Below are 12846 nucleotides of genomic sequence, written 5' to 3' on the forward strand. Positions count from 1 at the left end.
CTGTTGCCGTACACCACTCTTTGGGTACGTATCCTGTAGTAAGGCTAAGATTAAACAGCAGCCTTATGTGTGGGTTTAGTTGCTCTTGGAGTTCATGTAGCACACAGCCCGGGACACCGTCCGGTCCCATTAATGCTGTGTTTTTAGCTTTAGAGAGGGCGGCTCTCACTTGGGCATCTGAGGTGTTAGGGAGGCTGCACTCTGCTGGGATAGTTATTTCTCCTTTTGGGGGGGAGGGGGAGGAGAACTTTGCACTGAACCTGTCTGCCAGAATGTTGGCAATGTCAGTGGGTTCAGTGTATTCTGTGTCATTTTGGACTAACTCTGAGCATATCTGCGAGTTTCCACCCAGGTTTCTAACATAGCTAAAGAAGGCCTTGTGATTGTCTTTTGCGATTTTTCTCTCAAAGTTGGCCTTGGATGATTTTATGAGTGATCGTAGTTTTTTGCTAGTACTGATCAGAGATGCCTTCCCTTTTAGGGATTTTGCTCTGTCATGTAGTAGCTTCCTCCTCCTGTTGTAAAGTTTGTTTATGGCTGGGGTCCACCAGACCGGGCGCCTGCCTTTGGGGGAATGGGTCTTGGTTTTATTTGGGATTGCATGATCCATGCATTCTTGAAGGTGCCCGTAGAAGGCATTTGCAAAGGATTCAGCGGTGTGGGTTGTGGTTTCCACTGGCCCAGGGGCCTTGAAGGGATACCACTTCAGTCTTAAGAAGTGTGAAGTTGGCTTTTGAGAAGTTCTTCACTGTGGTCTTTTTTGCAGGGGGTAGGGGCGGGATGTGGATTTCCAGTGAGATTAATTTGTGGTCTGATCTTACCGAAGAGGGATATACTTCCGGTGTGGAGCATTTTGTCCCCATGTTTGTGATGATCAGGTCTAGTATATTGTCTCCTCTTGTGGGAATGGTGACTAGTTGTTCCATTGCATTTGAGTTTATGAATTCTAGGAACCTTTGGGCTAGGGTGTTGGGGCTTGAGTAATGTTCCCAGTCTATGTTTGGGTAGTTGAATTCTCCCAATATGATGGTATTTGGAGAGACATTCATACTCTCCAGTGTCTTCAGGAAGGCTGTGTGGGGTTCCTGAGTTTGAGAGGGTGGTCTGTAGCATGCTACAAACTGTAAGGCAGGTTTGCCTATGGTTAGTTGCACCTGGATGGTCTCCGATGCTTCGTGCGTTGCCACTAACCTGGAGGTGTGGGTATCTTTGATGAATATGGATACTCCCCCCTCCTTTTGTGGTTCGGTCCAAGTTTTGGGGCCGGAAAGCATGATATGAGGTAAAACCTGATAGTGCTGGGGTGCTCTCAGGAGCCTTGAACCAGGTTTCAGTCACTGCACAGACATCGATGTTCTCCATACTGAGGAGGGCTTTGAGGGCGTGCATCTTGAGGTTTAGACTTCTGGCATTGAGCAGCATTACCCTTAGTTTTTTCCACTTGTGTTTTCTAGGAGGTAGGTTTGTCATTTGAGCCTTGCCTAAAAAGGCACTATGGGGTGGCAAGAGCCTTGGCCAATATCCAGAAGCCCAGGGTGACAGGTGCAAGCTATCCCTTGAAGCAGCGTGGCTTGTCAAGCATGTCATCCCAAGCAGACAGACATTGGATCCCCTTAGAATGACACCAGTAATTAAGCCAATTGTTAAAACTGATCATTTTGTCTTTGTACTGTGGCATCATTCTTGGTGAGGGTAAGATGCTGCTCAGGGTCAGGGTCATACCGGCCTGGGCTACATAATCAGAGAGCTCCTCTGTCTCTTTTCATGTAGTCCAGGGAGGTACGTCTCAGGTCGTTCACACCGGCATGTACAATGACTGAGTCATATTTGTACTTGCTGTGGAGTGACCTGAGTGCTTGTGTTATGTGGCGGATTCTAGCTCCCGACAGGCAGCTTACTGTGACCTTTTCCTTGTTCAGTCTGGTGAGCGGGACGTCAGTGTGTCTGACTATGGAGTCACCTATTACAAGTGTGTCTGGCATGTTGTTTGGCCTTAAGGGCTGTGACTGTTTAGCACACTGACTTTGTGAACTATGTGTTGCATCTGCTATGTCTTGAGGTGGCGGTTGCTTGGGTGTCTGCTTTGGAGGCCACTGTTGTTTTGGTAGATTTTTAATCAGCGCCTCCGAGTATGTTTTTGTTTGTTTATGTGTTTGGTTTGCAGTTGTGATAGTTCTATGTGAGACTAGGTTTGTGGTGTGCACAGTTACCTTCTCCTCCTGACTGGTCTTGCCAGTACTGAATTGAGAGAGCTCAGCCTCCAGTTTGGCTATATAGTTGCATCTCTCGCATATATTTGTATTTGTTGGGAGGAGGAGAGGGTTGTCTGTGTACATGAGGCAATTGTAACATTGCCCCAAGATTCCCAGATTCACCAGCTGAACAGGAGAGGACGCCAGCAACTGACCCTTCGACATACTAGAAATAGTGAAAAAGATTGCTGTGTAACTGAGTCAGAAAGGACCTATAGGGAAATGGGTACTCAAGGGAATTTAGGTGAATGAAGTACTTTCTTTTGTTTGAGTGCTTTACCTGTATAAAAAATGCTTTAGGAGCAAGTGCTGAGCTTATTAGATAGAGTATAGGCTGTTTAGATTGCAAGTAGAACAGTTCTAAGGGAAAAATTGAAGAGCAGACTTTACGGAGCCAGAAATAGATTAAACTTGATTAACCGGCGCTGCTCTATGAGCAACTTCGTGCTAATTCGCGCTAAAGCGCGCAAAAGCGGGCTTTATAGCAGGGGGTTGAAAAGAGCCAGGAATTGACCCAAAATGGCCAATAAACTACAAGTTGCTGGGCTGGAACCAATCCTCTAGGGACAAATAGGTTGCTCAGTGCTCCCCACTCCCACTGGTGAACAAAGAAGCTTCCTCTTATCCAAATAAGGATATGGATAGCACAGGAACTAAGACAAAGCCCAGAGATCATCAAAATCTGAAGACTGGACTATTCTAGTTCAGAAAAGCGGGAAAACAAGGATTTTTTTTTCTTTTTTTTTCTTTTTTTACAGGGAAAGGAGAAAAAGATGCAGTAACAAACAGTAAATGCTATAAAACGGCTAGCGCACTTGAGTGTGTTAGCCTAACAATTAAATTAAACAAAAAATAACTTTTTAAAGTGCTAACAGTATAAATTCAACACAAGTACAATATGCAGAGCTGTTTTTTAAGCGAAATGCAGTCGAGATGCAGCAATTTAAGCGAAAGCCAGAAAAAATACTTATAAATCCAGGAAAGTCACTCTTTCACTCTCTGCTGCTTGTAGAACTCTGCAGGACACCACGAGGAGCTGTGCTGAGTCTTTTACCTTTTTGCTAAGGCGCATGGTGCAGCCTATTCTTCTACTAAGTGCTGATTAGTTTTGTTTTGTCTTTATAGCTGTCCCAACTTGGAAAACACCTGAATGCCTTCAGAGAACATTAACTACCTTGGGAAAGTCCCTGAATGTTTTCAGAGAACATTGTCTGCTTTGGGAAAAACCCCGAGTGCTTTCAGAGAACATTACTTTGGGAAAACCCCTATATATTTTTTTCTTCCTCAGCCAATCACTCTCCACCAGACTGTAGCTAGTTTCTCTTTATCAGATTGTCTCCATGGAGACATGAGAACCATCCAGCCAGTTTTTCTTTATCAGATTGTTTCCATGGAAACAGAAGACCAGCTGCAGAATTGTTACTGAGCTGACATGTATTTGCTAGAAAAAAAGCCTTATAATAATCGGTGTTCTTTTTCATTTACTTGCTCGCTCTTAAAAAAATATTAAATCAGTGTAAGGTCTTTATTACAGTCATTTCCCATGAAAGAATGAGAAAAAGCACATTATTCTCTCTTTCATCATGCTTTTTTATGCATTGCATTAAAACTGAACAAGAAGAGAGGGAGACGGGAGAAAGAAAAAAAAACGGCAACACCTGTTCACAGTCATTACACTTAAAAATAACTAAAAAAAAACTTTATAGCATGTAAAGAAAGCCACATGCTGCAAAATTACTATTTAAGGAAAAAAATATTTACTTACAGTTAACTTTCTCCCTCCTTTTGTCCTCCCAAAGCACTTTTCCGAACATTAATGACATGAAGTAGGGCATATGCTTTAGAGTTCCACAAAAGTCCAGCATATTCTGAAAAAGTCTGATATTTCGATATGTTCTTGTTTTGTCATATTTCACAAATCTAATTATTGCATTGTATTCCCATATTAAGTTGCTGGTTTTATTACTGTTCACCTTGGAAATCCTGTCTTTGCTTCATTTCCAACTTGCTCTTGATTCTCCTAGTCAATTCTCATGTTCCCTTCCTGCTCTCCACCATTTTCTGCTGAATATTTTGAAACACCATTTTCTGCTGAATATTTTGCAAAGGTTTCACAGGTACAGTCTAAATTTTGTATTCCCTCCTCAGCATGTGCTTCATCACAAAATTATTTTGTCCTCCCTGGAAGAATACCTTGAAGACAACTGGGTACAGCAGTTTGAATCTCACACCTGCATCTTGACATTCCCTGAATAGTGGAATAAATTTCCTCCTCTTCTGTCTGTTGCACAAAGAGTAGTCATTCTCCACAAACAGTGTGCTGTCTCCCACTTTTAGTACTTTGTCCTTTTGACTCAGTTTTGTCAGAATCGCCTCCTTCTGCTGGTAGGATTGCATTTTTGCTTCTCTGTTATAGCTGAAAATCTCAGGTTTTCCCTACATGCTCTGTCCTCTAATTCTGTTATTGTATAAAACATCTGTTCCTGAGCAGTCTCCTATTCAGCCAGCTTTTTCTTTATTTCCACCTCTGATTTTTGCAGCTTTATCAACTCATCTGAATATCTCTTTAAAGCTTCTTCCATTTTCCAGCCTTTTGTTGCTTGTACTTATATACACCATCTGTGTTTTATTTATTTTAACCATGTCTGCATGCAGTTGTCTTGTATCTTTGGTTACTGAATGTTATGTCTGAAGGTTGCATTTCCTTTTGCTGAACAACTGCAGAACTTTCCCCACTCAGTGTTTCTTCCTTACATTTTGTAGCTGATTTTGTTCCAGGTCTTCTGTATTTCTTTATTCCTGGCATCTAGGCAGTGCACTTGCTAGCCGGTTACTATAATTTACCCATAAACACAAGTCTACTGGCCTTCTCTGCTGAGTTTCTGTTTTCATACCGGGAAAGCTAGAAGTAAGCTGTTACTCAATGTGCAGCAGTCTTGGAAGTCTTCTATGTACCATTGCTGGTACATGTTCTGTTATGTAATAAAAAATGTGTTGTTATAGCTTTGTCCTCTTCTGTATTTTTTTTCAATGGCTGATTAACTGGTTTTAAAAAAAAATCACTTCCTGTGGGCATAATATCTCCAATTTTGATGCTCACAAGGAAAGTGTCTGCTGTTTGGGTGCTACCCATTTAGAAACAGATTGTTCCATTTGTACTTATTTTAATTTTAGGGCTCTTAGTTACAGGAAAAATATGTTAGTGGTGAAAGGCCTTCTTCCCTCTTTATTTTCTTGTGTAGCTAGTGGGTCTCAAACCCCCTCCAAGAGATCTGAAAAGGGGAAGCCTGTATCAACCCCAAAGGATAAACACCCTAAGAAAAGGTCCATGGACTGTTCTACTGCGTCGGCACTGCATCGGCTCTGTCATCTGAGCCTCCTGTGAAAATCTCAAAAAAGTTGGATCTGACACCTTTGGATCCTACTTCATCAAAGCCTTAGGTCACCTTGGATCCAATCTCTCCTAAGCTCCACTCACCTTTTCTTCAGGAAACTCCAAGGAGACATTCCAGGCCACCATCTACCAACTCCTCTCTTAGGTCCTCTAGGAGATTGTCTGAAGCAGAAGTTGGTAGGATGAAGAGGAAGTTTCTCAGATCCAGATGGGGTTAATTCTGGCTTAGTCTCTCAGATTACCTGAGAGGCTGCCATCCACTGACCAAATAATCATATCTCCTTCTGCGTTTTGTCCCATTGTTTTGAAGTCCTCAAATCCAGCATCCTTGATGGTGTCCTAATTTTATCCGAAGACAGGTCATTCTTCAATTCTGACCATGTTCTGAGTTGCCCGGTTCTGTTGGTTTCAAAGCTGGAGGAATCTGAGCCCAAGCAACAGTGCTGAGCCTGGGAGGTTGGAGTCGACTCCAAAGTTATTGGATTCATCCTTGCTGCTATGCACTTCAGCTCTGGAAAACTCAGGTCTGTCTCCCTCCTTAAAGCATCAGTCTGTGGGAGTTGAAGGTAAATCAGCACAGGGGTCTTCAACTCCTGTGCTGCCAGCCTCTGTTTATGTTAGATCCTCTGCCTTTGAAGTAATAGAGAGGGCTTTCTCTCTTCCTAGAGAAAGAACATCCTTGCCCCCCTTGGATCCTGTTTCTCTTCCGATGGGTTTGAGTTCTGAGCCTGTTACCTCTATCCCACCAGGACAGTCTGCCTGAACAAGCCTTCAGTCAGTCACCAGGGACTCCCCTGTTACTTCCGATACCTCACTAGACCATCCCACTGAAGAGGTCCCGAGGAAGAGAGGGCGACACTTGGATTTCCCTCAGGAATCCCTCACTGAGGACACTGATTTTGATGATGGAGAAGGGTTCTTCAGATCTCCAGCTGAAGATGTCTCCTTTGGAGAAATACTGGAACTTTTAAAGCAAAAAGGTGGGTGGTCTTCTGACTCCCCTTCCCAGGAGGAATCTGTGTTTCTGGAGGCATTAGAGTCTGACCCAGCTACCTGATGGGATGACCCCCTCCGGCTGATAAATTAATAGATCTTGTCTCACATGGAAGGAACCAGATACTGTGGAATCAATTCTCAAGTGACCAGATAAATTTTTAGCCTCCCTGAAGGACAGAGCACACTGGTGCAAGGGGGTCCCAGTTGATGTCATGGTTGTAGCAGCAGCCACCAAGAAAGAATGTAGAGCAGAGCACATCTGTCCACCCTCTAACAGGAAGTTTATGGCTTTGGACAGATTTGGAAAGCGTGTCTATGCCTCAACAACCTTTGTCCTGCAGTCATTGAATTATTTGGCACACTTTACCAGGTTGCAAAGAGATTTAACAAAGAAGCTTTCAAAGTCTCTTTCCAAGTCCATGTCTGTGGAGGACCATAATAAGGTTTCTTCACAGCTGACCACCCTTCATTCTATGTCTAATATGTCCATGACATTGATTTCACAAGCTGCAACGGGTACCTCATGGTTGCTGGGTTTGGGCATAGCTGTCAGAAGACATGTTTGGATGTCCTTGTGCAGTTTTGTGGAGCCCTTCAGGTCTTAGTTCATCAAGACTTCATTTGATGGATCTTCTCCGTCTGGCCCAAAGATGAAAGAAATGCTCTGCAGAAGTGAGCAGGAAGGCAAGACCTTGTCTGCCATTAAGAACTATTTCTCTATTCCTCAGGGACCCTTTTCACAAGGAGGTTTGAAAATGTGGTTTCGTAAGTGCAAAGTTCCTTTCCCAGATTCCCAAGTAGATGGCTGTCCCAGAGGCAGAGTGGGGAACTCTAACTGAAGGCACTGTCCTTGTGGCAGATGTAGCCCACAAAACCAGGGTTTCAGGGATTCCTTCTCAGACCAATCCTATCAGTGGTCCTGAAAAGTTGCCAGTCTGCTTTTCTCTGGAGGCAGTCGTGGGGCACTTGTCCCTGCTTTTAGCAGCCTGGACGTCCATCACAACAGATTCCTGGGTACAGAGGATCATATCGAGAGGTTATTCCATACCAAGATCCATGATATTCCACCCAATCAGAGGGAGACAGCAGCTCAGGAAGTAAGAAAGCTGCTAGGAAAAAAGTCATCCAAGAAGACCCCAGACCAGATAGGATTTGGAATTTATTCAAGATTCTGTTTAGTACCAAAAAAGACAGGGAACCCGAGTCCTTCAGCAAATCAAATCAGTATATAAAATATTCAAGAGTTTCGGATGCTCATGGTTCAGTCTATATTGGCCCTGTTGTGAAAGAATGATTGGATGTGCTTATTAAGATCTTCAGGATGTGTACTGTCAGATCAAAATGAGCAGATGCTGCAAAAGATATATGTGCTTCGGCTAGGAAGTTCATAGCACTGCTCTTTGGTCTCACCACAGCCCTCAGGGTGTTTATCAAATGTATTGGGGTGGTAGCAGTTCACTTAAGACTGCTAAGATTCTGGGTGTTTCCATACCTTGATGACTGGCTCCTGAGTGCTCCAACCAGGCATCTACATCTGCAAGGGACTACATGCTCCAGTTGTGCAACCGTTTGGGCATCACAGTCAATTACAACAGGTCACATCTCACTCTGCAGAACCTGGAATTCATAGATATTCATCTAGACATGGCCAATCAGATAGTGTCTCTTCCCCCAACAAGAGTACAGTCCCACAGGTACCAGATTCTTCAACAGCCCCCCCCCCCACACCAACAAGAGTGCAGTCCCACAGATCCCAGATAAAGGAAGTGATCTGGCATTCCTCTCCTGTAGCGCAGGTTAGGGACCATGGCAGCAACTGTAGCTCTAGTCCTATTAGCCAGATATCATATGCGGATTCTACAGTGAACCTTTTCAGTTCATTGTGGTCTGTTGTCTACAGCCCTTATGCAGTCCAGGCAGGGTTACAGAAGTTTGCTAATAAATCTACTTTGGTGGATTCGTTCAAACGAAATTTCTCAGAGCTGTCCATTTGTTTTACCTCTCTCACTAGCCACAGTAACCATGAATGCCTCCCATTTGAGGTGGGGGGATGCACTTATTGGGAAGGACAATCTTAGGTATGTGGTCTCCTCAAGAGGTCAGTTCTGGAGATGAGAGCTGCCTTTCTAGTGTTACAGACCTTTTAAGATGCTGTTCCCTCTTGGACAGTTGTGATCCAGTCAGACAAACATGTCTGTAGTCTGGTACATCAACAAATGGGGGGAACCGGGTCTTATCCTGTTTGACACGAGGCGATGAAAATGTGGAAATGGGCACTCTTTTCTGGTTGCTTTCTCATTGCATTTCATATACCAGGGAAGTCCAGTGTGCTTACGATGAACTAAGCAGGTCCATTCCAATGCCTCATGAGTGGTCTCTCAATGTTAGTATGTCAGAAAGAATTTTTCTTCAATGGGGCCAGCCAGGTTGTGATTTCTTTACACCTCCCCAAAACAACAAATACAGCAGGTCTTTCCCCCTGATCCCTCCTCTGGTGGAGCCACCAAGAGATGATGCTGTTCACAGTGGATTCCCTGGTCTCCTCTATGTTTATCTCCCAATACCTCTTTTCCCCATGTTTCTGCAGAAGTCCTACCAGTTAAAGAGCACCATAGTTTTCATTGTAATCTTTTAGCCTCATCAAAACTGGTTTTCCCTCTCTGTGGTCTCATCTTCTGTATCTGCCCTGGATACTGGACCCCTAGTCCAGACCTCCTGTCTCATCCGACGGGCTTAGCTCATCCAGACGTAACAGACCTCAAGATGACCACATACTTTTTCCAGTTCCAATGATTGCTGGACAGCCCAGGCTTTCATGCCAGAGCCGACATATCATTTTGTCCTCTCAAAAGGCTTCCACTAGGAAGGTTTACACAGGTAAATGAAAAAGATTTTCTGTTTGGGCTTTCAAGAGAGATTTGGATCCCTTTTCTGCACCAATCTCCGCAGCCCTAAGATATTTTTAGCATTCCTCTTCAGAGAAGGGGGCTAGTTTCTCTACTATCAAAGTCCAGCTGGCCACTATTTCTAATTTTCATTCTAGCAAAAACCACCCTTCTTTGGTTTCTTGCAAGTTGTGCAAGACTTTTCTGAAAGGCACCTTTTCACTTAAGGCCCCAGTGAAGGATCGTGCTTCTCCTTGGGACTTATTTATATTATTTTAAAGTTTGACTCAAAGTCCATTTGACCCTTCCACCAAGTCAGACCTAAAATATTTGTCCTGGAAGACCCTTTTTTCTTGTTGTTACATTAGCTAGAAGAGTACCTGAACTCCAGGCCCTTTCTTCCAAGACTCCAAACTAGATCTTTCATAAAAATAGGGTTTCTTTATGTAGTAGCCCATCTTTTTTACTGAAGGTGGCTTCTGAGTCTAACATTAACCTCCAGGTTTTCTTCCCAAAGTTTTTCAGTAAAGGTGAATATGTGCTGCATCTTTTGGACATACACAGGCAACTTCATTTTTATCTGCATCAAACCAAAGATTTCAGAAAATCTGACAGATTGTCTGTCTTTTTTTCTCGTAACAGATTGGGAGTGGCTGTTTCCAAAGTGACTTTAGCTTAGCCAAATGGTTGACTGATTGGACTTTAGCTTAGCCAAATGGTTGACTGATTGTATATCTTTTGTCTGTAAACGGAGATGTTTTGGAGATGTTTTTCTGCCTGATCTGCCCAGTGCACATTCAACAAGGTCAGTGATGACCTGTTGAGCTTTTTGGTCAAGAGGTTTGATAGACAACATTTGTGCTGCTTCTACTTAATCCAGTGTTCATAGTTTTATTGCTCATTACAGAAAGGTTTGATTTCTAGGAACATGGCTGCCTTTGGTTCTGCAGTACTCCAAAATATCCTTCCATGAAAACCACCCAAGGTTCATCTGGCTGGGGACCCTGTCCTGTCAGTTGAGGAACGAATGAAAATGACAACATCAGATGCAAAAGTTATGTACTCACCATAACAGTGGATCTGTGTTGTCCATTTTCATTCTTCCTCAACTTCCCATCCCCTAACTCCCTTCTCTTTCTTCCTGGAGGACAACTAAGGGATTTTTCCTGGCAACCTGTCATTCCTAATTTGAGCTCCAGTTTTCTCTCTCCTGGTCCTCTCAATTGATTCTGTATAGAATAAACTGTTGTTTAGTAGGGCCAGGAAAGTTAATCAGATCCAAGACCTATCACTTGAGGAAGAATGAAAATGGACAACACAGATCTATCATTATGGTGAGTAGGTAACTTTTGTATATCACAAATATTAAAATAATTCAAATATGTGCAATATGGCATACAAAGTAAGATGTGCTGATAACACAAACAAATATAAAAAAACTGATACACAGGGGGAAGCCAACTAACAGTGTTGAGCAACAGTTCCTTTTGGTGGTAGCTTTTGACAGTTATCTCTAAATCAGAAAAAATTGCAAGTGGGCTTTAAGGCTGCTCTTAAAATCAGTTAGGCTTTTAATGAAATCTGTCAGCTTTGTTCTGGGATATTGTTCCATTTAACTGATGTATTTTTTGCAAATGCCCTTTGTTATGGGAGTGATATTGAATGGGGTGGGGGTAGGCTAGTTGCAGTGTTCATTCCTGTAAGGTATGCTAGTAACAGTGACAGTTGACACCTTAGAGGCAAGTAAATGGTTACAAAATAAATTAGTAACAAAAATGTCATTGAATTTTTGTTCTTTTCCAGATGCACATGTTCATTGCTCGATACTGTGACTTGCTAAATGTTGAAATCTCCTGTGATGGTTGTGACAAAATTGCCCCTTGGCACCGCTACCGCTGCCTTCAATGCAATGATATGGATTTGTGTAAAACCTGCTTTTTGGGTAAGTTTTTATTTCAGCAGTTTTTTTTTGTAAACAAAAATTTGCATTTAAGAAATGAACATTAAAGGCACCATTGTATGGAACTTAATGCGTTTCCTGAGTATTCTGGAAATTCACTAGTGGACTTTTTCCATTTCCAGAGTGCTCTCAGGTTACAATTGCACAATTTGCTCAGTTGGTCTACTCTGATTTACTTTTTTATTTGTTTATTATATTTAATTCATATGTTTGCATGTTTGGTACCATTTTTGAACAAGCATTCATAAAAAAGTAGACCCTTCACCTCGGTTTCTTTCTCCCTGCACTATCTTGCTAACATTCTGTTTGCTACTTTTTCCCAATGGTTTCCTCAGCCTTTTCATTATTACTATTATTATTATTTTTAAGAGAGTTGCTCAAAAGAATATTTCCCCTGTGTGTGTAATGTTTATAGCCCAGATGTTCAAGTGCAGCCAGGCATTGAAGTATATCCAATGTGGGGAAGTGAAGGTTGTGAGTGAGTTTGAAGACAGTTGTGTCCTTTCAGACTGAAGTGATGTGCTACTGGCATGCCCTGGAGTGATTTGCTGCTGAATATGACATTGTTAGGATTAAAATCATATCACCATATGAGAATATTTGGTTCTTCACAGAAAACATGCTTTGCTTTCAGCAGCTAAGGTGGTGGGTGGGGATGAAAGCCTCAGTTGGAAGAATTTAACTACATGTCTGTCAGTTGCAGCAGAGGGTTAAGGATATGAGCTTTAGTTCCCATGGTACAGGGTGTAATTCCCGCAGCTCTCCTTTTCCTACCGTATGACCTTGAGCAAGTCACTTAACCAGTCACTGCTTCCAGATCACACCTGAAAGGAGTGTTTGTCCAGTAAACTTACCCAGGTTAACAGGTTAACAAATGGATATTATTATATTTGGGGTCTTGTACATAAGTGAATGTAAATGTGATCAGAAGATAGAACAGTGAATGGTGCAGTGGTAAGTGTACCAGTATTTTAACAGACTTTGGTGGTTAAGTGAGAATTACTAGAGCAAATGGTCATATGTCCCCATCCGTAAGTTCCTTAAGTGTGACCATGTACTGTGAGTAGTGATTGAAGAGTTCACCTGCAGAAATGAGGTGCTTTAGCAAGGTCGATGAGCTTACTGTCTGACAAAGTGAAGAGCTTGACTATCTGTTATACTACAGTGCAACCATTGTTTTTTTTTTTTTTTTTTTTTTTTTTTTTTTATGTTGAAAGAAGTCAGTTGATGTGGTTTGAGCATCTCGTGAAGGATGCCTCTCATGCATCTCCCACAGGACGTGTACCAGCATAGGAAAAGATCTTGAGGAAGACACAATACACATTGGAGGGATTATCCCTCTCTCTTTGCTTAAAAGGG

At 42.5% G+C, this 12846-nt stretch overlaps 1 protein-coding gene across 1 annotated transcript in view; it reads left to right on the top strand.

The window, feature by feature from the left end:
• ZZEF1 (zinc finger ZZ-type and EF-hand domain containing 1) overlaps nucleotides 1-12846 on the top strand; it is a gene marked incomplete in the record, with an annotated part of 3903331 nt that overhangs the window by 2483688 nt on the left and 1406797 nt on the right. Inside the window, 1 exon segment of the mRNA XM_044082903.1 lies at nucleotides 11331-11469. Coding sequence (XP_043938838.1) covers nucleotides 11331-11469 — 139 coding nt within the window.

Source organism: Protopterus annectens, chromosome 9.part0, assembly GCF_019279795.1.
Source record: "Protopterus annectens isolate FY-2018-M chromosome 9.part0, PAN1.0, whole genome shotgun sequence".
NCBI classification, from domain to species: domain Eukaryota; kingdom Metazoa; phylum Chordata; order Ceratodontiformes; family Protopteridae; genus Protopterus; species Protopterus annectens.